This window comes from Aulonocara stuartgranti, assembly GCF_965226115.1.
Source record: "Aulonocara stuartgranti genome assembly, chromosome: 23".
Lineage (NCBI taxonomy): Eukaryota > Metazoa > Chordata > Actinopteri > Cichliformes > Cichlidae > Aulonocara > Aulonocara stuartgranti.
This window is the reverse complement of record NC_138958.1, coordinates 46,795,066-46,821,557: the sequence shown is the minus strand read 5'-3', so window position 1 is coordinate 46,821,557 and position 26,492 is coordinate 46,795,066. Positions and strand designations below refer to the sequence as shown.

The 26,492-nt window shown below is 43.0% G+C and overlaps 2 protein-coding genes and 1 long non-coding RNA gene across 3 annotated transcripts in view; all 3 read right to left on the bottom strand.

Annotated features, from left to right (window-relative positions):
* Positions 1 to 26,492, bottom strand: part of LOC309701530 (NACHT, LRR and PYD domains-containing protein 12-like) — a 121,404-nt gene that overhangs the window by 92,103 nt on the left and 2,809 nt on the right. The window contains exons 4-9 of the mRNA XM_082525782.1: positions 26,217 to 26,348; positions 24,353 to 24,594; positions 22,460 to 24,248; positions 20,216 to 20,389; positions 17,209 to 17,406; positions 14,922 to 15,101 (exon numbers count right to left, since the gene is read on the bottom strand). Of these exons, the coding sequence (XP_082381908.1) occupies positions 14,922 to 15,101; positions 17,209 to 17,406; positions 20,216 to 20,389; positions 22,460 to 24,248; positions 24,353 to 24,594; positions 26,217 to 26,348 (2,715 nt within the window). The remainder of the gene's footprint in view (positions 1 to 14,921; positions 15,102 to 17,208; positions 17,407 to 20,215; positions 20,390 to 22,459; positions 24,249 to 24,352; positions 24,595 to 26,216; positions 26,349 to 26,492) is intronic.
* Positions 732 to 3,425, bottom strand: LOC309701563. The gene is made up of 3 exons (XR_014275110.1): positions 3,205 to 3,425; positions 1,445 to 1,515; positions 732 to 1,344 (listed from the first exon to the last, which is right to left on the bottom strand). It is a non-coding gene; the product is annotated as an uncharacterized lncRNA (long non-coding RNA).
* On the bottom strand, positions 6,113 to 9,484 carry LOC309701519 (histone-lysine N-methyltransferase set-1-like). Its single transcript, XM_082525772.1, has 6 exons — positions 8,782 to 9,484; positions 7,968 to 8,088; positions 7,722 to 7,884; positions 7,411 to 7,603; positions 7,205 to 7,258; positions 6,113 to 7,115 (listed from the first exon to the last, which is right to left on the bottom strand). Exons 1-6 carry the CDS (start codon positions 8,818 to 8,820, stop codon positions 7,005 to 7,007), a joined length of 681 nt encoding a protein of 226 aa, XP_082381898.1. The 5' UTR covers positions 8,821 to 9,484; the 3' UTR covers positions 6,113 to 7,004.

The window sequence follows — 26,492 nt, the reverse complement described above, 5'->3', positions numbered from 1 at the left end:
TGCAAGTTGGGCATAATTCTGAGCTGTGGCTTCGTTCTCCAAGCTGCAAAAGGCACTTTCTGCAGATTTTTGAAGGTAGTGATGGAGAATCCGAACATCTTCTGTAAAGGGCAATGTTGATGGCTTGTTAAACTTTGCCTCACTCAATGTGTTCAAGGCACGGTGAGACACCATCTCAGACCATTTGGAGACATACAACTTCTTGAACGCATCAGTGGACTTGATTAGGGCTTCATCCTCTGTCATGAGGGCACGACAATGGATAATGTCAGACATTTTATGCAGTGTATGTCCCAGTTTCAGCGCAAGGCTTGGAGTTTTGTATGACAGTGTCTCTTCATCAAAACCTGAGACTTTCTTTACTGCTTGCACAACTCTCTGGAAATTAGCAGGCTTAATAGCTTCTTCCATGTTATGCACTGAGAATTCTGTGCGCAGACACAACAACAAACGTCCCGCTTCACGAAGCTTCTGTCGTATATAATCATACTTTGTAGGGTCTTGTCCATGTTTATTGTAGAGGGACTGGGCAAACTGAATAACAGTAAAGTCATTTCGCACAGCTGAGGCAATCTCATCTTGTTTCATAACAGCAAGAACCTTCCAGACTCCACTTGACACCTGCGGATAACACTGAGACTCCAGAGTTAAAGCCAGGCCGAGTACTTTGGTTCTTCCAGGTTCTTTATCCGTGTCATCTTTTGGTTTGTTAGGACATCTGTGGACATGTCTCCAAAGATCCTTGCGAACATACATCCCTTGACAATAAAAGCAATGAGCAAACTTTCCCTCTACTGCTTTAATCTTGGGTCTTCTCTTCACTTTCAGTGGTCCCACTCCACCATGCAAAACTGCAGCATTATGCTTAAAATTTCCCTTATTTCTCAATTTCTCTAACAGACTTTTACGCTCGTTTGAGTCTCTAGGCAGGGAAAATGCATGCACAACATCAGGAGCCGTTTTGTGCGTTTTCAGGTGGCGGGAAATTTTAGCTTGTGGTTTGCCACAAAAATAGCAGTAATTTCTTTTACTTAAAGTCATTTTTTCTGATTCAGTTTCGCAAAGCTCACTTTTATCTTGTGGCTTGTCCTTTGTCAAGTTGTGGATTAAATTCGTTGAATCTGATTGTTCATGCGCTTTGGAGATGTCATCTTGGCATAGCAGACCTTTTGATGTGCTTGGCAATAATGAGATGTCTTCATCTGAATCTTCATCATATGACTCTGAATCTGGCACATATTCTTCTTCTGATATGCTGTGGTTGCCATCATCATCGCTTGATATTTGATCCAGAACTGAATGTGGCAATCCATCCTCCCCTGAATATTCAGAAATTTCTTCTTTCTGGAATGTAAGAACAAAAGTTTTTTTAATTGATCAATACTTTAGACAGGTAAAAAATAAACTGAAAAAAAGTCAAGCCAAATATGAATGGGATACACACCTGTGTTGACTGGTGGCAATTCTGATTTGCCAATTTTGCAAGGCAAGATTTGTGCCAGACCCCTAAACAAACTGAAACACATTTTGATAGACTTAATTTAGCTTTGCAGTTCTATTTAAGTGAAGTAGTTTTTTGTCAAAGCATTGCAGTAATGTCAAATGCTGAAAAAACAAAAAAAAACAAAACTGTTCACATTAAGGATATTTTAATGACTACACATACACTGCTAATCCCCCTCCCCCCCCCAAAAAAGGACATCCCAGATGTGAATGAAGGAATTATTCTTATTAAATACTTTGTTCTTTAGGTAGTTGAGTGGCATGAAAGTGTGTAGTTGAATGTGTGTGGCCTCCAGATGCCTGTACGACTTCCCTACAATGCCTGGGCATGCTCGGGATGAGGTGGCGGATGGTCTCCTGAAGGATCTCCTCCAAGACCTGGACTAAAGCATCTGCCAACCCCTGGACAGTTTGTGGTGGATGGAGTGAGACATGATGTCCCAGATGTGCTCAATTGGATTCAGGTCTGGGGAACAGGCGGGCCAGTCCATAGCATCAATGCCTTTGTCATGGAGGAACTGCTGACATACTCCAGCCACATGAGGCCCAGTGTCGTCTCGCATTAGGTGGACCCCAGGGCCAAATGCACCAGCATGTGGTCTCACAAAGGGTCCGAGGACCTCATCTTGTTACCCAATGACAGTCAGGCTCTCTGGCAGGCACAGAAATGCCACCCCTCACCATTACTGACCCACTGCCAATATGATCATGCTGGAGGATGTTGCAGGCAGCAGAACATTCCCCACGGCATCTCCAGACTGTCACGTGCTCAGTTTGAACCTCCTTTCAGCTGTGAGGAGCATAGGGTGCCCGTGCTGAAGTTGCCAAACTTTGTGTTTTCTGGCAAATGCCAAACATCCTGCATGGTGTTGGACTGCAAGCTCAATCCCCACCTGTGGATGCTGGACCCTCAAGTCACCCTCATGAAGTCAGTTTCTGACCATTTGAGCAGACAGATGCACATTTGTGGCCTGTTTGAGGTCATTTTGCAGGGCTCCTCTTGTTCCTCCTTGCACAAAGGTGGAGGTAGCGGTCCTGCTGCTGGGTTGTTGCCCTCCTATGGCCTACTCCACATCCAGGTAGCACCTCCATGCTCTGGACACTACACTAACAGACACAGCAAACCTTCTTGCCACAGCTCACATTGATGTGCTACGCTAGATGAGCTGCACTACCTGAGCCCCTTGTGTGGGTTGTAGACTGTCTCATGCTACCACTAAAATGAAATCACCGCCAGCATTCAAAAGTGACCATAACATCAGCCAGAAAGCATAGGTGCTGAGAAGTGGTCTGTGGTCACCACCTGCAGAACCAGTCCTTTATTATGGTGAATTGACTATAATTTCCACTTGTTGTCTACTCTATTTGCAAAACAGCATGTGAAACTGGTTGTCAGTGTTACTTCCTAAGTGAACAGTTTGATTTCACAGAAGTGTGACTGACTTGGAGTAACATCGCATTGTTTAAGTGTTCCCTTTATTATTTTGAGCAGTTTATGTTATGGAATGGGGAATTGAGGACAATCCCAAGTATACCATTTTTACAAGGTCCTGCACCAATGAGGTAATACTGCATTTCTTTAATTAGACGTGACCACCCATTAATTAAAAAGGGAGCAGTGTTCATTTCAGCACGTCTTAACTTGTTGAACTCTATTAATGCTTTTTACTATACACTGTACCTATTCACTAAATGTCTCACCTTTGCACTTAAAGCCAAGCCACTTGAGGGAGGAAACCGGTCCCACACACTGAATGCACTTGTCCAAAGATGATATTGTTGTGCACACCAGACGATGATTGTGACACTGTTAGCAAAATATTGCAACATTTATTTGTTTTGGACAGTTGGAAAGGTGTGTTTTCAATTCAGTTGCAGATATCAACTAATAAACTTCGTCCATGTAAATCACATCACACCCAGGTGACTGCCAAACACACACACACACAGCATCCATAAAGAATGATGATAGATTAAATTATTAGTTCATTAAGTGGTACACTGGATTATATTTACCCTTTCAGGCTCTGGATGTTTCAGGTCCAGATCATTGTTTGGAAAGCTGTTTGGTTGCGGCTTTAGGCAGCTCACAGTCTTCTGAATCTGGCTGGTCTCAGTCTTCGTGTGTAACAGATAGAGAATGAAGACAAAAGAACAGTAATCTGACAGTTACTAAAAATGCATCACTCAAGAGGATGAATAGACCATTTCACTATCGGCAAATAGCGTAAGGTACACATCGTGCATGAGAAACATTCATTAAAATCTGTCCTAGGTCAATGTTACCTCTTCAAAATCTTGCACTGAAGAAGAATGCATGGCTTCTGAGCCTTGCTGAGGCATTTCTTCATCAAGATCCTGCAACAAAGAAAAGATGGCACAAAGATTAGACCAAGTGCTCTTCTTGCAACTGTACTGGGCAGTCCTGTGCTTCTGTCTTTAATTTGCATGTGTGTGTGTGTGTGTGTGTGTGTGTGGGGGGGGGGGGGGGGGGGGGGGGGCTTTCCACTCAAGAAATGTTTTCTTCTGAAAAAAATACTGGCTACAATAATTAACAACTGATTCCTTTGCAATCATCCATCCTCTTCCACTTATCCTTATCAGGATTGTGGGGTAGCAGTTTTGGGGCCTATACCAGCTACCATAGGGCAGTACAACCTGGACAGATCGCCAGTCTAACATGGAAGGACAAGCATTTGCATTCACACCAAAGGGCAGTTTTGAATCACCAGTTAACCTAACCCCATAAGCTACATCTTTGGACTGTGGGAAGAAGCCAGAGTACACAGCCAGAGAGAGCCCATGCATTACAGCAGTAAAAAGTGCCTAAAACAAGTTAAGAAGTTGTATAGTACTATCTATCTTAATGTTCAAGCCTGAGTTTCAAAAAATTTCAACATAGAAACAAAGCACATGCAGTCAGCTCTGCATGCTGTAGGTCAAACTGTCAAGACATACGAGAAGACCCCTCCTAAAACCAGAGTGATGTCACCATGAAGCAAACTTTGACGGAGTCCCCCAATAACAGTGTGGTCCTCCTAAGTCACATTTGGGTGGTTAACACACACACACACACACACTCAGATGTTATCCAGACTTGCACTTTGAAACAATGAAAAGGACCTACAAGCCACGGTCCATGTAAATCACATCACACCCAGGTGACTGCCAAACACACACACACACAGCATCCATAAAGAATGATGATAGATTAAATTATTAGTTCATTAAGTGGTACACTGGATTATATTTACCCTTTCAGGCTCTGGATGTTTCAGGTCCAGATCATTGTTTGGAAAGCTGTTTGGTTGTGGCTTTAGGCAGCTCACAGTCTTCTGAATCTGGCTGGTCTCAGTCTTCGTGTGTAACAGATAGAGAATGAAGACAAAAGAACAGTAATCTGACAGTTACTAAAAATGCATCACTCAAGAGGATGAATAGACCATTTCACTATCGGCAAATAGCGTAAGGTACACATCGTGCATGAGAAACATTCATTAAAATCTGTCCTAGGTCAATGTTACCTCTTCAAAATCTTGCACTGAAGAAGAATGCATGGCTTCTGAGCCTTGCTGAGGCATTTCTTCATCAAGATCCTGCAACAAAGAAAAGATGGCACAAAGATTAGACCAAGTGCTCTTCTTGCAACTGTACTGGGCAGTCCTGTGCTTCTGTCTTTAATTTGCATGTGTGTGTGTGTGTGTGGGGGGGGGGGGGGGGGGGCTTTCCACTCAAGAAATGTTTTCTTCTGAAAAAAATACTGGCTACAATAATTAACAACTGATTCCTTTGCAATCATCCATCCTCTTCCACTTATCCTTATCAGGATTGTGGGGTAGCAGTTTTGGGGCCTATACCAGCTACCATAGGGCAGTACAACCTGGACAGATCGCCAGTCTAACATGGAAGGACAAGCATTTGCATTCACACCAAAGGGCAGTTTTGAATCACCAGTTAACCTAACCCCATAAGCTACATCTTTGGACTGTGGGAAGAAGCCAGAGTACACAGCCAGAGAGAGCCCATGCATTACAGCAGTAAAAAGTGCCTAAAACAAGTTAAGAAGTTGTATAGTACTATCTATCTTAATGTTCAAGCCTGAGTTTCAAAAAATTTCAACATAGAAACAAAGCACATGCAGTCAGCTCTGCATGCTGTAGGTCAAACTGTCAAGACATACGAGAAGACCCCTCCTAAAACCAGAGTGATGTCACCATGAAGCAAACTTTGACGGAGTCCCCCAATAACAGTGTGGTCCTCCTAAGTCACATTTGGGTGGTTAACACACACACACACACACACACACACACTCAGATGTTATCCAGACTTGCACTTTGAAACAATGAAAAGGACCTACAAGCCACGGTCCATGTAAATCACATCACACCCAGGTGACTGCCAAACACACACACACACAGCATCCATAAAGAATGATGATAGATTAAATTATTAGTTCATTAAGTGGTACATTGGATTATATTTACCCTTTCAGGCTCTGGATGTTTCAGGTCCAGATCATTGTTTGGAAAGCTGTTTGGTTGCGGCTTTAGGCAGCTCACAGTCTTCTGAATCTGGCTGGTCTCAGTCTTCGTGTGTAACAGATAGAGAATGAATATACAGTGCATTTTTGAAGAGGCTTTTGAAACATTAAATAAACTGTATGAGAAAGATAAGTTTCAAGCTATTGTCTTTAAAATATTCACTGTCATGTATAGAGAATTTAAGGCCCTATGATTAAGAGACAAATAGTCAGTGTGATTTCTTTATTTTTTAAGCCATTGCTAAAGGAGTAAAACAATCACCTGTAGCAGCAACGAACTGTCACTAGGGCCCATTTATCTTCAAGGGACAAAATTTAAAATGAATCTAACTAAAGAGGCTACACAGCAAAATCTCCAGTGTTAAATTAACACTAGAGAGTGTCTATATGGGTCCACACAACACTGTTGAGTGTTGAATTAACACTTTTGACAGTGTTATATGTTTAAAAGTAACCTAGTCAGTTTTGAAGATTAACAAAGACTAACACTGAGCAGTGCTGATTTTCTAACACTGGAATATTTCTAACATTTTGAGTTATTTTCCAGTGTTAGAAAATCAGCACTGCTCAGTGTTAGCCATTGTTAATCTTCAAAACTGACTAGGTTACTTTTAAACATATAACACTGTCAAAAGTGTTAATTTAACACTCAACAGTGTTGTATTTAACACTCAGAGGTGTGGACCCTTATAGACACTCTCCAGTGTTAATTTAACACTGGAGATTTTGCTGTGTAGAATCACATTAAACATCAATCACTGTTAAAATTTAGAAACCGAAAGCCATTTTTTATTTCTGCATACCTGCTGATATTTTTTTAGTGCTTTTAGAGGGCTTTGATGTGGCAGCCATCACAATTGCCTGTTTTCCATTAGTACCTACCCCTGTTTTTCCAGTAGGTTATAGTACCATGTAGTTTTTCAGTAACTACTGCACCAAGGTTCCAAGTGATCCAAAGTGATCAGAAAATTTGACATAGACTGAATGCCACCAGGTGGCTGGTCAATGGTGTCACTCGATAAGTTATGAGTGCGCCTCCTTCGTGAAAATCCAAGCCATCATTTTTGAAACTCTGAAATGTTTGAAATAGCGACCAAAATTAACAGCGTGATCCCTGAATTGAACACTAAAGTATAGACTGAGCAGCAGGCATTTTGTCACCTTGACGTCCATGCTTGCTGTGGCATTTATATCACTGGATGCTCGGCTGCATTGCTATAGTTACCCCAGGCACAGTAGGTGATACTCAATTTCAGTGAAAAACTAGATGCCCTAAGTCACGTTAAGCCAATTTGAGTAGGTACAAATGTAAAAATGGCTTAGGGTATGCAATTTATCAGTTCCAAAAAGTACAATTGTAGAAATACCTTGCATCTCCAGAGCCAATCCGAGTCACCATAATTATAGTCTATTTCTTCGCCTGGACTTATGTCTCTGCTTGCAAATAAGCATAGATGGGGCTTTCCATTGATATTTAATATTTTCATCTTAGCACTTGGACTGATGTGGTTGTCGTTGACAAGTCTGCCTAATGACCCATCTTCTTGAGATGCATCCACACTGTGGGGTTAGGCAAAAAAGTATTAGCTTAACTAGTTAGTTAGGAAGCTTTTTTTTTCATAAATCAAAAGCAATGTGTCATTTAATCTTAATCAAACTACACTGATATAATACGCACCACCAGAGTTTTCCATCAAACTTGAATTCAAACATGAACACCTTCAGGCTGTCATGATAAACTCTGTGTCTCCGCTCACATTCTTCTTTTGTTATGAGTTTACCTCTGTATTCCAAAAGAAAGTCTCCTTTTTGGAATGGAACAGTCGTGAAAATGCCCCGACCTGAATTGCAGAGGCATACCAAGTGAGTGACAAAAGACAAAGTGACAAACTCCAAATCTAATCCAAACTAAAGACCAACTTACCTTTGAAGGCATTTATGTAGTGGATATCAAGTCCCAGTTTGTCCCTTCCAGCAGAAACATGACAGACTGCATCCTCCCGTGGAGGAATGCGTCTCCTTCGCATGTTCTCCTGTACGATTGGCTGTATTACCAAAGCATATAAAGTATTACGATTATCGTCATCATTGTCATCATCATCAGTAGTAGCAGAACTAGCAGTAGTGTAGTTTACAGCATAAACACAGCTGACTTATTCATAGTGCTAATTTATGCCTTCTTTTAAAATGTTAAAGGCCTAGTACTCAAAATGGCGACATGTGACATTTCTGTAATGGCGACTGCAGAGAGTGATACAAGTACTGAGAAAGCTTAGGCATCAAAACTGTAAGAAGTTTTTTCTTCAGGCATATAAATAAATACACGACTAAATACACTTATACCCTTGCTTTTATTTTAGGGCTGTCAGCAGAATGACAGACATTGGACAAACTGCCCGAAATTAGCTAACAGCGACATCAGGGATTTTGACTCAGACTGCGCTGGTTTAATTGTTAATCGCGTTAGTCGCGATGTCGGCATTAACACGTTTAAGCCACAATAATGCTTTAACACCGAGTAAATCCTAACACGGGTTAGCCCGCTTTATCGCGTTGACGCGGTTAGTCGTCAGCCCTATTTTATTTACTCAATGACAAACGCTGGGGCCGTTTTACTTCTTCAAAGACTCACTAACAGTCCATAAAGCATAAATTAAACCAGTTTAATATAGGCCTGTGCACCTATAATTTCATATAGTATTAAAGTCATGGTGCATTTTACATTAAAAAAGGCTTACCTTTGTGTTTTTAATCCGTCTTCGTATTGCCGTCGACATACACTTGTTAAAGGGCACGCGCGCGAAAGTTGTGGCGCCGTTTCCTGTAGGTACCGCCTATATATATAGCCTACCAATCACAATGACTTCCGGCCGTGTGTATTGAAAATGTGTATTAAATTGCAGTACCTACACACATCCACTCTAACTCGAAACGTCGCTGTGCAATACACTGGAATACACAAAAATCAGGTGAGGGGTATAGGTGGACTTTTAAGAAAATCAGAAAATCTTTTAATTATAGTTTAATAAATGAATTTACACTACAGTTTAAGCAAATACAGGTCAAAAGATAAATAATGACCTCATAAGAAGTAGAAAAAATTATTATTTAGACACTTAAAAATGCATTTACAAGTCATGTTTTAGGGGGACACATGAATACACAGCAAAAAGTCGAAATGTCCCCGGAGCCCAGGTACAGCGCAGGTCAAATGTCAATCCATACCACATAGACGCACTCACACACACACACACACACACACACACACACACACACACACACACACACACACACACACACACACACACAGTATTCTTTGTTCACATGTATACCTATGTGAGATGCTATATGTTAATGACCCTATGCATATTCATGTAACCACAATAAAAGGAGTGCTATGGGGAGCCTGGCTGAGAGTCTGATGGTGGTCAAGTGGTGGAACGACGCTTGGCTCCAGCCAGGTCTCCCTCATGCATGAGTAAACCAGAGAACTTTGGTGCCTTGTGTCTTGCTTTTTGCTGCGTAGCAGATTGTCCTTAACGTTCCAGTGGATAGGTTCAAACTACAAACCTATCACTTTCACTTCAGCTTCACCAACAACAGCACAAGCAGAGCAGCCCACTGCCTGCATGGCTGGGACAGCGCCCCCTGGTGACTGTAAACCACTACAACATGTAGACGGCCGTCTGCAGGCTGGATGTAGCACCACCGCAGAGACGTGCTGCAGCTCTGTTTAGTTACCCAGCTGACAGCAGAGGCTGTAGTTTACTGTTACCAACATGGAAAACTGAAGCTTCACCAGCTGGAGCTACAGAGCTGGAGAACAAAGGAGACTGAGAGGCCAGAATGATGTGGGAGGAAACATCAAGAGCCTGTTTGAAAGGAGACACATGTGGATGCTGTGCCAGTCTGTGGTCTGTCAGAAGTCAGCTGAGTCACACTGCAAGAAGCTGCAGAATCTCAGAGGAGGAGATTTGGAAGTGTTTGTGGGACAAACTGGACTCAAAGAAAGAAGATGTTTGTGAAGTCTTTGGTGGAGGTGAGCAGTGTGAAGCAGAACACATGCAGATGAATCAGGAGGTCAGCATCAGTGTCTCCTTGTGGTGGACGGTAAAAGAATCAGAGCCAACGCTCCCGTCCACCCTCGGCATGAAGCAGTGCTGTTTCTGAAACAGGAGGACAAGTCCAGAGAAGACAGAGGAAGCAAAGATGAGGGTGGGACAGGACAGCAGGACTTCCTTCACACCTGCAGCTCCATCACACTGCTGTAGCTCCTCTTCATCACACATGTACCTGCAGCCTGTCTTCAAGTCCAGGAGTCACCTCCACACAGTGTAGAAGCCTCCTGTGCAGACCATGGAGTCCAGCCTCTGTCAGGGAAGTCGGCACTAAAGCCTGAAAGACTTCAATCTGTCTCTGCTCCACCCGAGAAAGACCAGCACCGTACTTGTTGTGCATTCAAGGAGGGAACATCAGCGCTGCATCGTGGGAACAACACCGCAGGAACAAAGACACAGCACGGCCGATGAAGGACGAGGACAAAGGAAAGGTGAGTGAGAAGACCTGGTGGTGTGGACGGACCTGCAGGGGCTCCAAGACTGAGGAGCAGAGACGTCCATGTACCAGCTGAGGATGCTGCAGTGATCCAGGGAGCTCGGTCCAATCTGAGGCCGTGTGAACTACGTGGACCACAGTTTCTTCACAGACTTCAGCCACGTGAACATCTGGAGATCCAACAGTGTACGAGCTGTGAGCCATCAGCTGTTTCTCTCATCAGCTGCTGTAATGAGAGCTGCTGGAATCATCTCGAGCAGCAGGAAATCACTGATGTTGTTTCTAAACAAAGATATGGGACTGAGCTCCGCTGAGCTCCTTCTACTTTCATCCAGATAGAAACTGCTACAGTCTGCTGATTATTGCTTTGCCTCCATCACACGAGCTCTTTATCCTGTTCTTCACTCTCATTGGTTCTTTGTCTGCTTGTTTTTACAACAGTAGTCTTCTGATTGGTCAAAGGAGACAATCAGCTGTGACTAAATGTAGCTCCTACAGCAGTGATGGGAATAACTACTGAAGCTAATCCAGTATCAAAGCTCAGGAATCAGCAGCTCCCACCTCGTTTTCTTTCAACAACTATTTTTAGCTGCTGTGTTTTTGTGTTTCTGCAGACCTCAGACATCCTGCTGCTCTGGACAACTTTTTCATTCTTTTTTATCATTATTTTGCTTTTCTTTTATTATTATGTTATATGTATTAATATGTGAAACACTTATTCTTTGTGTTTTTGCTTTGCTCCTGTCAAACTGCTTTAATAAAATCTGCTGCAGTCTAAACTGTGGACGTTCCCTTTTTAACCCTTTGTGAAACAATAAAGGTTTAAATCTGAGTATTCATCTATGTTAGTGTTTAATGGGTCTAATAGGTTGCTTTGGCCTTTCCCAGTAATATCTTCCCTTGCAGTCTGTGGTCCAGGCTTCTAAAACCATCCCAGGTTAACAAGAACTACAATCTAGAGGAGAGCTGCCATAACAGGTGTGACTGATGAGATCTGACCTGCAAGGTTACTCAGGTTTGTTTGTATCAGGACAAGCAGGGAAGCCGCCTGGACGTCAAAGTAGTTAGAGCTGGGCGAGTGTCCTCACCCACATCGGCTTCACAACTCTGCATCATCTACTGAGTAAGACTCAGAGCATCAGAGATTAGAAGGTCTACAAAGAGCTGAACCAGACTTCCTGTATAAAGGTTTTAGTTCCACAGATCGACAGTGTCAGCACAACTAAAACGTGGAGACTGACCTCAGAGTTTCAATTTGATGTTGTGGATTCTCCAGAAGAACACACAGCTGCTTCACTCCTGAATCCTGAAGCTTGTGGTAGCTCAGCTCCACCTCTCTGGGATACGAAGGGTTGAGCTTCAGCACTGCTTCCAGATAATCACAGCTGATCTCTGACAAATCACAGCGCTCCAATCTGTATAGAGAATGAAAGATGTAAGTTTATTAGACAAAGTGCTTGAAATCATTCAGTGTTTCATCATCTGTTCAGAGCTGAAGAAGCTTCAGAATGTAGAAGTTTAGAAAATGGAAACTCCAAACAGCTGAAGCCAACAGGAAGCAGCTTCAAACAAACACAACAAGAGAAAAAACTCTGAATGTTTCACATTAAAGTCGAACATTTCTAACAAGAGTGTTTTAAAGACAGAGTCACTGATGATCATCTTCTGCCCAGTAAAACTTTGGTTTTCCACATGTGAGTGTTAATGATGCACAAAGACTGTGAGTGCAAAGAGGGAGCGAGGAGGATGACAGAGAGATGGTACAGGAGCATCAAGAACCCGGCGAGGAAATGAGCAGAAGGACTTTGGAGCCTGTTGGATTGAAGCTTTCACAGAGACGTGTTTGACTGGACACCACCAGGACAGACTTTTAATCCCAGGATTTGGATGAGCTTTCTGTCTTTATGGTCACAAATGATGCTGTAACTCTGTGAATGTCCTGGAACTGTCAGCAGTATGGTTACGTCCTTTTGACCTGAGTTTCCACAGCTCTTATAACAGCAGTGTACATTCAGACTGAGACACGCTTCAGTCTGTATGGACCTGTTTCTGTAGCTGCCACCATCATTCTACGGTCGTGTCCAAATTCATGGGCTGCATCCTCCCGAGGACCCGGCCTTTGCGGTCTACGTGGGCTGGGTCCTCAGAAGGTCGGGTAGGCTGGAAATAAACGGCTGAGGAAATTGGACGGTCTAGCCTTCTGATTAGCGTCACCGCTGTCTCGGTGGAGTTTAATAAACTCAGCCGTCTGCTCCTTGCTATCTAAAATATAACAGGACACTGGCGTAAATTCTCGACCGTCTCATACTTCTGTTTAATCAGTTTTCTGTTTGACGTTTAGTCAGCTCTGTAAAGACCAAGGAGGAACCCACCTGGGGGATTAATAAAGTTTTATTTTATCTAATCTAATCTAATAACTTTAATCTCAGCCAAACCGATTTACTCACGAACAAACAAAACACTGAAAAAAGCCAAACAATAACATTTTGAGGTTGTCTAAGTGACTTATATATCACGTTTAACCTGAGTAGCGAAAGTCCGCGGTGATCTGAAAATGATGTGCCGGGAGTTGTGCCGTTCTCGGCGGCTTCAGTGACCCTCGAGCTCCCGGCGAGCTATCGAGCTGGTGGGTAGCAGACGTCTCCGAAAACGTCGAAGCACTTTTGCAAATATGCGGTATCTTGATAAACCGAGCAGATATTTGATGTTTACACAGCTACTTTCTCGCCTGAAAATATGTTAAAAGTTTATTTTGTGACCGAAAAAGATTAGTATGAGTAATTTTAAAACTTAGTAGCGGCCGCCATTGTTGGAAACTGGAGTTTGGCTGGGCCGCGCTATGAATTCTGGGATATGGTAGGCCACGAAGGACACACCCGACCCATCCTTCAAATTCGGGGAAAAGGAGGACGCATTTGTTGGCTGCATTCGGAGGAGTCTACGAATTTGGACAGCCTTCGACGTGTCGCTGTGACGTAATCGGTCTACAAATGCGGCCTCAGGAGGATGCAGCCCATGAATTTGGACACGACCTACATGTTTGTACATCAGCTTATCAAATACTGTCTGCTGTCTTCATTTATTACTCTTCACCTGCTTCACTGTCACTGTGTGGGCGGAGCTGTCTGAGCCCTGCCCACACAGACACAGCTCCTCTCTGGAGCAAAACTTCTGCTTCATCTCCGCCTCTTTTCTTCATCCTCCACCTCTCTTTTCTCTTCTTCGGTGTTCTGCAGCCACAGAGCCTCACAGCCATTAGCACGCCCATACCTGAGCAGCTAGCATTACCCAGCATGCCGTGCAGCAGTGTCAGTTTGTAAATGTGCAAGAATTCCTGCTCCAAACTGTTTCACAGAGTGCTGTGTGCCGTGACCTTTGACCTGCTAAAGACAGTCAGCTGTGGATTATTCATTGTTGTGTCTGATACAAGGAGACTGAGAGGCCAGAATGATGTGGGAGGAAACATCAAGAGCCTGTTTGAAAGGAGACACATGTGGATGCTGTGCCAGTCTGTGGTCTGTCAGAAGTCAGCTGAGTCACACTGCAAGAAGCTGCAGAATCTCAGAGGAGGAGATTTGGAAGTGTTTGTGGGACAAACTGGACTCAAAGAAAGAAGATGTTTGTGAAGTCTTTGGTGGAGGTGAGCAGTGTGAAGCAGAACACATGCAGATGAATCAGGAGGTCAGCATCAGTGTCTCCTTGTGGTGGACGGTAAAAGAATCAGAGCCAACGCTCCCGTCCACCCTCGGCATGAAGCAGTGCTGTTTCTGAAACAGGAGGACAAGTCCAGAGAAGACAGAGGAAGCAAAGATGAGGGTGGGACAGGACAGCAGGACTTCCTTCACACCTGCAGCTCCATCACACTGCTGTAGCTCCTCTTCATCACACATGTACCTGCAGCCTGTCTTCGAGTCCAGGAGTCACCTCCACACAGTGTAGAAGCCTCCTGTGCAGACCATGGAGTCCAGCCTCTGTCAGGGAAGTCGGCACTAAAGCCTGAAAGACTTCAATCTGTCTCTGCTCCACCCTGATACTTAGAACTGTGAGGAAGAAGCTACACAGCTAATCAGGGTCCCCTCTCTCTGAATCAGGAAAGGTGGGCAGGCCGCGTGTGGGCCGCGGGCCATACGTTGAGTATCACTGTTTGAAATGTGAACATTGTTCTGCTGCAGTCAATGGACTAAACCAGAGAAGAAGAAAACAGACTTTACCATGAAGATCCTCAGTGTGGATCAGTATAATATCAGCCTGATGTCTGCAGTTTAGTGTCAGCACAACTTTCACATCATATTCATCTCAGCACAACTAAAACATGCTAACTGACCTCAGAGTTTCAAATCGACATCGTGGACTCTCCAGGAAACCACACAGATGCTTCACTCCTGAACCCTTCAGGTTGCTGTAGGTTCCACTCAGGTCCACCTCTGTGGGATATGAGGGGTTGGACTTCAGTGCTGCTGCCAGATATTCAAGGCCAATATCTGACAAACCACAGCTCTGCAATCTGTATAAAGAATGAAAGATGTAAGTTTATTAGACAAAGTGCTTGAAATCATTCAGTGTTTCATCATCTGTTCAGAGCTGAAGAAGGTTCAGAATGTAGAAGTTTAGAAAATGGAAACTCCAAACAGCTGAAGCCAACAGGAAGCAGCTTCAAACAAACACAACAAGAGAAAAAACTCTGAATGTTTCACATTAAAGTCGTACATTTCTCATAAAAACAGGACAAAGACTTGAAAAAGTCGTGTTTTTCCTTCCAGGAACCACATGGCTTCACTTTTAAAGGTGAAGTGTGACAGAAATGGACATATTTGAAGTCCAACACCTTTTTCCAGTCACATTATTAAAGCAGACAAACTACAAGCTCATTTTCATTCCAACAAGTCATCTTCTGACCTGGACTAACAACACTGGTCTCTATGTGCAGCTGGCTGTGAGACCAGTGCTCAGGGAGCGTCTACAAAGTGCAACACTGAAAGAACATCACACACTCATTTGCTTCCAGCACTTTCACACAAACATCTACTGTCATTATTGTCACCAAACTCTGTGGATCCTTTATTGCAAATTCAAATGGGATCAAATGGTCAGACAAAAGAGGGTTATGAGGAAATATGATGAAATGTTGTGTATTAGCAGCAACTTATTGAATCTTTTTCCTCAGAAACCAAACAAAATGATTGACAAACATGTTTTTACAAACTCAGTGTTGGACTTGGATCAGCAGGATAAGCTGATGTTTAAAGGCATTTGAGTCTCGCTGTATGAGAGTCCAGTTCTTACTCAATATTTATGGATGATGTTCTTTCAGTGTTGCACTTTGTAGACGCTCCCTGAGCCTCACAGCCAGCTGCACATGGACCAGCTGACATTACCCAGCATTAGAGGCGGCTGTAAAAAATTCATGTTCCCATTTAAATGGTTTTAATTTGAATAAAACGATGTTGATTCATTCAATCCTGAATCGATGTTTAATATAAATGTATTTTGCCAGAATCTCAGGTTAAAGCTCACAAACTATTTCAACAAGCAGCAAACAGCTAAAACAGTAAATGAGAGCAGCTAAACACACAAAGATGGAAACACAGAGCGTGGATCGTTCACTCGACGGCACGTACACGGACACGCCGTCGGGGCTGAAAGTGGACAGCTCACAGATCCTGAAGCTGCAGGTTTCATCTGTCTCCAACCAAAACTGAGTGAAGCAGCAGCAAAAGAAGATCCAAACTCTGCTTCACGTTTGATCAATATGCTCATGAATTCTCTCTGACTTTGGCTGTTCCTGCCTGCACAGCTCTCTCTCTCTCAGTGTACTCCAAGAACAGCTTCAAACATCTGTTTCTGCATCATTCACTGTTTATTAGCCACCAGTCTGCTGTTGTGTTCAGTGCTGTCGGCCTCTGACAGTAAAGCCTCATTTCTGCTGTTCCATGGAAACTTTTTAAAATGATGACAGATTACAAACTCTCAGCTGTGTCTGTAATCAAACCTCTGTAACTTTGCTTCACTTCAGCAGCATCAGCTCATGTTCACATGTTGCTTCATGGTTTGCTTCAGTTTTTGATCGACTGCAGAATATTTTGAAGGTTATCTGCTATAAAAAGCCAGAAGAGGAAAATCTGCTTCATGTGTTTCTGTTTGATCCTCAGTGACTTTGACACAAAGGCCTCTGCTGTGATGATCACACCTCTGATCAAGTCTCACAGTGTCACAACTGATAAATGATCAGAGTTAGAATATTTCTGACTGTCTGCTGTGTGCCGTGACCTTTGACCTGCTAAAGACAGTCAGCTGTGGATTATTCATTGTTGTGTCTGATACTTAGAACTGTGAGGAAGAAGCTACACAGTTAATCAGGGTCCCCTCTCTCTGAATCAGGAAAGGTGGGCAGGCCGCGTGTGGGCCGCGGGCCATACGTTGAGTATCACTGTTTGAAATGTGAATATTGTTCTGCTGCAGTCAATGGACTAAACCAGAGAAGAAGAAAACAGACTTTACCATGAAGATCCTCAGTGTGGATCAGTATAATATCAGCCTGATGTCTGCAGTTTAGTGTCAGCACAACTTTCACATCATATTCATCTCAGCACAACTAAAACATGCTGACTGACCTCAGAGTTTCAAGTTTACATCCTGGACTCTCCAGGAAACCACACAGATGCTTCACTCCTGGATCCTGCAGGTTGTTCTTAGTTGAAGAAGAGAAGGAGTCATTACTCAGGTCCAGCTGTCTCAGATGGGAGGGGTTGGACTTCAGTGCTGCTGCCAGATAATCACAGCTGATCTCTGACAAACCACAGCTCTGCAATCTGTATAAAGAATGAAAGATGTAAGTTTATTAGACAAAGTGCTTGAAATCATTCAGTGTTTCATCATCTGTTCAGAGCTGAAGAAGGTTCAGAATGTAGAAGTTTAGAAAATGGAAACTCCAAACAGCTGAAGCCAACAGGAAGCAGCTTCAAACAAACACAACAAGAGAAAAAACTCTGAATGTTTCACATTAAAGTCGTACATTTCTCATAAAAACAGGACAAAGACTTGAAAAAGTCGTGTTTTTCCTTCCAGGAACCACATGGCTTCACTTTTAAAGGTGAAGTGTGACAGAAATGGACATATTTGAAGTCCAACACCTTTTTCCAGTCACATTATTAAAGCAGACAAACTACAAGCTCATTTTCATTGCAACAAGTCATCTTCTGACCTGGACTAACAACACTGGTCTCTATGTGCAGCTGGCTGTGAGACCAGTGCTCAGGGAGCGTCTACAAAGTGCAACACTGAAAGAACATCACACACTCATTTGCTTCCAGCACTTTCACACAAACATCTACTGTCATCATTCATGTTCCTGCTCCTCTGGATTCACACGGAGCCTCTGCTCATGCCGTTGCCATGGTGAATCATAGTATGTGGCTCCATAACTCAGACTGAGCATGCTCAGAGCTGATTGGCCCGACTCTGATCAGCTGATCTAGAAGAGGAAACTCTGCTATATGTACATTATTACATCTACACCTGAATCACAACACTCACACAAATATATCAACTGTGTTTAATATTTTGGCACGTAGATCATTTATGTGCTTCAGCTCTTCTTACATTTTACCACCAACATGTTTCAAAAGGAGCAGCTTTTACTTTGAAGGCCAACTGTCTGTGTTTCTTGTTTTCATTGTTGGATAATGGAACAAGTCGATGCTTCAGTGCTTTGAATTAGGAGTGGGTTTTAATAATCGATTCATCGATTAAAATCGATTCTGGCTTGGATAACGTGATATTGATTAATTAAAATCCTGAATCAATTTTTTAATATTAATTTATTTTGCCCGAAATGTCAGAATCTCAGGTTAAACCTCATAAAACTTTAACAACCACCAAACAGCTGAAACAGTAAATGAGAGCAGGAACACGGATTCTGCACAGAGACGTAAACACAAAGCTCGGACCCGCCGACACATCAGAATCAGTGAGATGTCGCCTTTCTCACTGACGGCACAGACACGGTCGGGGCTGAAAGCCGACAGCTCGCTGATTCTGATGTTTCGGCGGGTCCACGCTTTGTGTTTACGTCCTTTTTGCGCTCGATTCTGAAGCTGTTAGTTTTATCTCTCTACAAACAATATTGACTGAACCAGCAGCAAAAGAAGATCCAAACTACGCTTCACATAAACATCGTCATGAACTCACTCTGACTTTTGCTGTTTTGCTTCCACCACAATAAAATCACACTTCATGCACAGCTCTCTCTCTCTCTCTCTCTCTGTACTTCAAGAACAGTTTCCCGTCTAAAAATCTGTTTTCTGCATTATTCGCTTGCTTGTTACGCACAAGTCTACCGTTGTTTACAGCGCTGTCGGCCGCTGTTTTTTTCCTTTTACTTGCTTTCGAAAAGAAAACCTAATTTCTGCCGTTCAATACTGAACAAATTTAAACTTTTTAAAATTATGCAAATTGCAAAACGCTCAGTTGTGTCTTTAACAAAAACACTGTAACTTTGCTCTGCTTCACTTCAGCAGCATCAGGTAATGTTCATGTGTTGATTCATGGTTTTCTTTCGTTTTTGATCTACTGCAGAATATTTCTATAAAATCCCAGAACAGGAAAATCACCTTCATGTTTTTCTGTGTTTTATCTTCAGCTACGTTGACACAAAGGCCTCTGCTGTGATGCTCACACATTTGATAAAGTCTCGAAAGTGCCAGCTTCCCTTTTATAGACACAAAAATATGTAAATGTACTGAATTATAATATTTCTGTCTGAGGCAAAATTTCCCAGATTCCAATCGAATTGAATCGAACTGAACATTTCCTCATGAACTGTATTAAACTCTGTAAATGAACTGAGAACTATTTCTACATTTGAAACTATGGATTCATTTTCCCGTTCACTTCTGTACGTTAGTGTATAAATGAATGTTAGACTGGGCTCCATGGAAACACTTGGACTGGTCTCAGCTGCCTTCTTTCTGTAGTCCTTTCTCTTCTCCAGCTTCTGTTTGAAATCCTCTCACAGAGCCTGAAACCTGCTTTGCTGTCATGTGTGGGCCTGTGTTCCTCTGCTTTAACACAAACCTCACCACAGCAGCTGTGTGGGTCGTCTCTGTAGCAGCCCGATCAGCTTCTGATACATGAACATCATCACAGCTCCTAACTTCACCTTTATTAGCTTTGACATTCATGTCTTTCTTTTCTCTGTCTGTTTCCACACAAGCTCAAAGTCTCTGCAGCCTGTTTTTATCTGCTATCATCAGATCTCCAACAGCCTCATTCACATCCCTCACACACTCTACAGCCTCACCAGTACTGACTTCATCTTCACTGACTGATGGAGCACAACATGAACCTGTGGAGGCTGAAAAGCTGTCCTGTCAAACATCTCCCCATCACCACTCCACTTCTGTCAGCCTTTAAATGAACCCTGCTCAAGTTTGTCACTTCTATTTGGAGCCAAGAGGAAAACTGTTGTTCAGTCGTTTGGAAAGACACAATATTTCTGAAAGCACTCAAAGACACATTTCTCTTCAGACACATCCTGAACATTTAGGAACTAAAGAACGTTTCAAATATCAAAGATCTGAAATATAGAAAAACAACAACAGCTGCAGTCAGTGAACTCACCTCAGAGTCTCCAGTCGACAGTTTGGACTCTCCAGTCCAGCACACAGAAGCTTCACGCCTGAATCCTGCAGCTTGTTCTCACTCATGTCCAGTTCTGTCAGATGGGAGGGGATGGACTTCAGAGCCGAGGCCACAACTTCACAATGAGTCTCTGAGAGTCCACAGTCAGCCAGTCTGTGATCATAGAAAATACAAAATGTGTTATTATAAAAGCAGAAAGTCTGCATTATAAACACAGACTGAATGTATATGAAGACAAAACAGAGTGAGGTCATAATCTGATGAACATCTGCTCTTCACATCTGTGCTTCAGCTCTTCTTACTGTGTTTGACATGACACAACGATTGAGTCTCTCTCAGACCTGCAGACTTTTAATGAGAATCTTTGTTTGGCTTTAATCTGCAGATGAAGGAGGAAGATGGTGTCACATTTAGGCTTCCATAATGTCCACAGTCTGTCAGTGAGATCTGATCCAGAGTCAGAGTGAAGACACACATGTGGACTGTTTCCTGTCTTGAATCCAGAACATTTTGAATGAGCTCAGCTCAGTGAAGAGTTCCAGCTGGAAAGACGATCTCTGTTTGCTACCTGCTGCTGTCAGGTACGACTGTTCACGTCCACACTCAGGAAAAATCTGCTGACTGTCACCAAACGGAGCAGAAATGTCATCACTGGACAATAATGATGAATGAACTCAGAGCTGCTGATATCACATCTGATTTCAGGGGAACTAAACACAGAAATGATTGGCTCGTTTTAGCTTTCTGAGCCATTAGTCTGCAGGTTTATCACTAGTTGGCAGAAACAGACTTGTATTAATGTTCAGCGCTTCAGTGTTTATGACTCCAGATCCAGGTGACAGCAAGTCAAAATGATGTTACCTGTCTGTGTCCAGCAGCAGCCTTTGAATATTGTTATAAACTCACATGGATCAGTTTGTCTTTGATTGGTTTGTAAAGTTCAAATTCACTTATATTCATCAACTCTAAATGAAAAATGTTTTTCTTCTTCTTTGTTTATTATTAGAGTAACAAATTCTTATAGTTTCCTGTTGTTGAGAATTTCAGTGTAAAACCACTCGGACCTGTGCATCACTGCACACTGTGAAAGTATTACTGCAGTTTAATCTATAATCCTAATCAGTGTGTTTACTGGACTGTAGTCAGACCTCCGTTATACCAAAGGAAACACTGAACGTCTTCAAAGTCACAATAAATTTATAATAAATGCTAATAAATACTGGAGTGTTAGAAAAGATGCTTCCAGCGTGTTTGTCTTTGATAGGGTTTATTCTGTTCGTCTATTGTCTGACCACTTGGGGGCGCTTTTGTCTCTTTTGCTCTGAGCCTTGGGTTTATTCAAACTGATTTTAATAAACTATTTTCTGCAAGTTGAAGCTTCATCTCCATCTCCAGTGGTTGTTGCATATTTTATGACTATATTAGTAACAGTCAGAGAGTTTAGAGTAAATTAGATCTTCACGTTTGATTTTTGACACAACATAAATGGTGAGCCAGTGTCAGAGGAAGTGACAGCATCCACCGAGGACCGGGGGGAGTGGGAGGACTGGGGGACCAGGCCAACAAAAAGGTGATCACTGATACAGGTCAGCAAACATTTGCTCATTTGGTGTCTTAGAGCAGACTCCGCCCAGCTTTGTCGTCCATGGTTTCTCTTTCAAAGGAATCTAGTTACATATTATTTTACTTAATGATCTACTGACACCACTGACTATGCAGGACAACCCCACGTCTGGAGCCAGTGCACATGTGCAGTTCAATTCCTGGGCAGGTTCTGAAGATGGCCGAGCTGTCGAGGACAAAGTTACTAATGTGAAGCTAATGTGGTTAATCAAGATCTTCATAACTATGTGGAGCAGAGTGTGCTTTCACCGTGGAGAAATCACACTGAAGAACTCGGCACACATTTTGGGGGCCTTTCTGTTTGTTGCTACAATCTGCAAATTTCATTAAAAGTTTAATAAACTATCATCTGGTCTTTAATTTTAGTTAGCACATACCTTAAAAACTCTAAGCTGTAAGCTAATGATAGTTATATAACAGCAGATGCATGCTGGTGCAATAAGCTGTATGTTTTATTTTTGATCTGATTAGTCAAATAATCACAAAAATAATTGTTTGTGGCAGCCCTAGTGTGACCTCAAATAAGAAATGATTGCAGTTTATGACTGAGTAACTAAACTATCACCAACTGATAATATTAATGATCACATCTGGACTCACCGAGCCTTTCTGCAGTTCCTCACAGCTGGAATCAGTCTCAGTCGTCCCTCCTTTGTTGTGTTGTACTTCTTCAGGTCCAACTCATCCAGAACCTCCTCTGACATCTGCAGCATGAAGGCCAGAGCTGAGCAGTGGATCTCAGAGAGTTTCTTTGATTTGTTCTCTGACTTCAGGAACTCTTGGATCTCCTGATGTACTGAGAGGTCGTTCATCTCCATCAGACAGTGGAAGATGTTGATGCTTCTGTCAGGAGAGATTTTAAGCTTCTTGTTATTCTTCAGGTTCTTGATGACTCTCTGGATGGTTTCTGGACTGTTCTCTGTCTGACCCAGCAGACCTCCTAAGAGTCTCTGGTTGGACTCCAGACAGAGGCCATGAAGGAAGCGAACAAACAGGTCCAGACGACCATTTTTACTCCTGAAGGATTTTGTTAGTGTTTCCATCAAAAAATCATCCAGAGATGACTCTTTGTATTTTTTTCCCAGGAAGTCCTTCAGCACCTCTGACTTCCTGTTGGTGAAACAGTGGAACATGTAGACTGCAGCCAGAAACTCCTGGATGCTCAGATGAACAAAGCAGTAGACTGGTTTCTGGAAGATCACACACTCTCTTTTGAAGATCTCTGTACAAACTCCTGAGTACACCGAGGCCTCTGTCACATCCAGACCACACTGCTCCAGGTCTTCTTGGTAGAACATGATGTTTCCTTTCTCCAGATGTTCAAACGCCAGCCTCCCCAGCTTCAGAAGAACTTCCCTGTCAGCCTCCGTCAGCTCCTGTGGACTCGTCTCATGTCCCTCGTGGTACTTGTTCTTCTTCCTCTTTGTCTGAACCAGCAGGAAGTGTGAGTACATGTCAGTCAGGGTCTTGGGCAGCTCTCCTCTCTGCTCTGTAGTCAACATGTGCTCCAGAACTGTAGCAGTGATCCAGCAGAAGACTGGGATTCTACACATGATGTGGAGGCTCCTGGATGTCTTCATGTGGGAGATGATTCTGCTGGACAGCTCTTCATCACTGAATCTCCTCCTGAAGTACTCCTCCTTCTGGGCGTCAGTGAAGCCTCGTACTTCTGTTAGCCTGTCAACACATGTAGGAGGGATCTGATTGGCTGCTGCAGGTCGGGAAGTTATCCAGACGAGAGCCGAGGGAAGCAGATTCCCCTGGATGAGGTTTGTCAGCAGCTGGCTGACTGATGACTTCTGTGTGACATCAGACAGCAGCTTCCTGTTGGTGAAATCCAATGAAAGTCTGCTTTCATCCAGGCCGTCAAAGATGAACAAAAGCTGAGAGACAGCCAGCTTCTCTGCTGTGACCTTCTGTAATGTTGGATGGAAAACATGGAGCAGCTCCAGAAGACTGTACTGCTCATCTCTGATCAGGTTCAGCTCCCTGAATGAAAGCAGAACCACCACACTGACATGTTGGTTCTCCAAGCCCTCTGCCCAGTCCAGAGTGAACTTCTGCACTGAGAAGGTTTTTCCAACACCAGCCACGCCGTTGGTCAGAACCACTCTGATGGGTCTCTGTTGGTCAGGTAAGGCTTTAAAGATGTCCTGGCACCTGATTGGAGTGTCATGGAGGGCGTCCATCTTGGAAGCTGTCTCCAGCTGCCTCACCTCATGTTGGCTATGAACCTCTTCACTCTGTCCCTCTGTGATGTAGAGCTCAGTGTAGATCCTGTTGAGGAGGGTTCTACTTCCTGTTTCATCACTTCCTTCAGTCACACGTTCACATCTCCTCCTCAGACTGATCTTATGTTCATCTAAAACCTCCTGCAGACCAACATCTGCTGAAAGAAAGAAAAACAGAAAGAAAACTCTTCAATGTCTGAACAACAACAAGAAGTCCAGTTTTCAGAAATGAGTCCATCAGCAGACAGATGTTCAGTCTTACTTTGTACACAGCTGCTCTGACTGGCTGTCTGCAGTCCAGCTCTGCTTCTGGATCTTTCTCCACACTGGGGACAGGACCAGTCTCCTGATGAAGCAGACTGGTCCCAGTATGAGGAGATGCACTGTCTGCAGAACCAGTGTCCACAGCTGGTAGAGACTGGATCCTTCAGGACGTCCTGACACAAAGCACAGCAGGACAGCTGCTCCTCCTCACAGACACCACTCCTCTTCCTCTTCCTCCCTCTGTGAACACATTTCTTTATCACTAAAATCATTGACTGTCAGTGACAAACATCCAGATTTGATGACACTGTGCAGAAGCTCTGATGGTCACAGAGAAAAGTCAAAGTGGAGAAACTTGTGTTTGAGTTCAGAATCCAAGTTTCCTTTGCTGTTCCTGCCTGTCTTATTAAACACAGAGTGATCAGCCTACAAACTCCACAGTAAAAGCCTTCATCACAGAGCTGATTATGTCCTTCACTGGATGTACTGGAAGTTTGGGATCCATCACTTTCAACTGACCTTTGACCTCCTCTAAAAACTGTGGTGGAGCAGCGGTGTCACATTCAGAGCTTTCAGCTTTATTTTGAAAGAGTTCAGTCATCAGGAAGTGAACTTCTGGGTTCTGATTTCCTTTCTATTATTTTACAGAAGTGAAGAAGAAGAACTAAAAGCTTTGAAATGATCTGAGTGATATTTTTGAACATTGCCACCAAATTGAGTTCAGCCTCCAGCAGTAACTTTGTTTCATGATGCCTCCCTGATGATGTGATGTTTGATTACAAACCTGTTTATGTGTTAGACATTAATCACATGAACACAGGCAGAAAAAAGAAGCCAATGAAACAAATGACAGAAACGTGTTCATTCACTGCCATGATCCATATTTTATATGTACAGATGTTTGTAAAGAACACGTGTGCAGCGCTTTGTTCTGAGTATCTGCTGTCAGCACACAGTGCAGCAATAACTACAACCACACGTTTCTGTAGATCCTGAACATCAGCCTGGAGGAATCTGACCTCAGGTCTGCACACAGAGGAGCTTCACCTCTGGGATGATGCTGGCTTCAGCTCCTTCTACAATCAGGCAGAAGCTTCTGCACCATCAGGACACAAACAGAGAGGAGTTTCTATCCTCAGACCATCCAAGTCCTAAATCAGAACATGCTCCCCTCATAGCATCACCATCAGGGTTTAAACAGGACCTTACATCATGTTCTTGTCTCACTGTCATATTTCAGATCATACCTGATCCATTATGACGTCACACGCTGCTACACTGATCCTGCTGCTTCATTACTGCTGATATTACTCTGCTCACTCTGTTCAGTTACTCTGTTTACATCACTTTGCTCATTTGCTTTGTTCTGCTTGCACTGCTCTGTCAGTACATGCTGTGCTAATGTGGCACAAAGCACTTTAACATTACATCTGCACAATGTTTCATTATTTCATTTAATGATTGTTTCTAATGTTTTGTCCAGTCACAGGAGCAGCTCAGCACATTTCACTGTGTTGTACGTGTATGACGATGCCTGTGACAAATAAACAGCCTCGGACTCTTCAATCTTCTGCATTTCTTTGGAGATCAGCTCAGTGGCCTGTTGAGACCATCTTTCTATTTCTGATGACTCAGTTCAGATTATTATCCTGATACTTTCTTTTAAAATGTGATGAAATCATTTATCTGATGTTCTGACACAAATACACCAAAACGATCCCAAACAGCACAAACCACCACGTTACACACAGTGTAATAAAAATACAGGCAACTACAAATAAAAACACTTTAAAATATAAACTAAAATTACAAAGTGGTCACAGAATTTCAAACACCCGTAAATGAGTCAGCAGCTCTCTTACATGGTCAGCTGAGCTCCATGATTGAAGAACATTGTTGCTGCAGGTTCATGACTGAAGTCTGGAGGTTTGTCTTTGGACCAATCACTCCTCACAGACACACAGCTGGATGCTGGAGACTGTGACCTCTGACCTCTGCAAACACAAACACATCACATGAATTACTGATTAATCTCTGTTTAAAATCTTTTAAGCAGCTGCAAACACACAAACTGGATGATGTGATGGTTTCTGTCAGTAATAGTTGTCTCAGATTAGAGTACAGACGGCTGCAGAGAC

What these genes read in the sequence shown, in the direction of transcription:
- LOC309701519 (XM_082525772.1), bottom strand. Translation starts at nt 8,820, where the DNA reads ATGTCGACGGCAATACGAAGACGGATTAAAAACACAAAG. An exon ending in CTACATAAATGCCTTCAAAG is followed by an intron (nt 7,885 to 7,967) that starts GTAAGTTGGTCT and finishes TCTGCAATTCAG; the next exon opens with GTCGGGGCATTTTCACGACT. An exon ending in CAGCAAGCATGGACGTCAAG is followed by an intron (nt 7,116 to 7,204) that starts GTGACAAAATGC and finishes CAAACATTTCAG; the next exon opens with AGTTTCAAAAATGATGGCTT.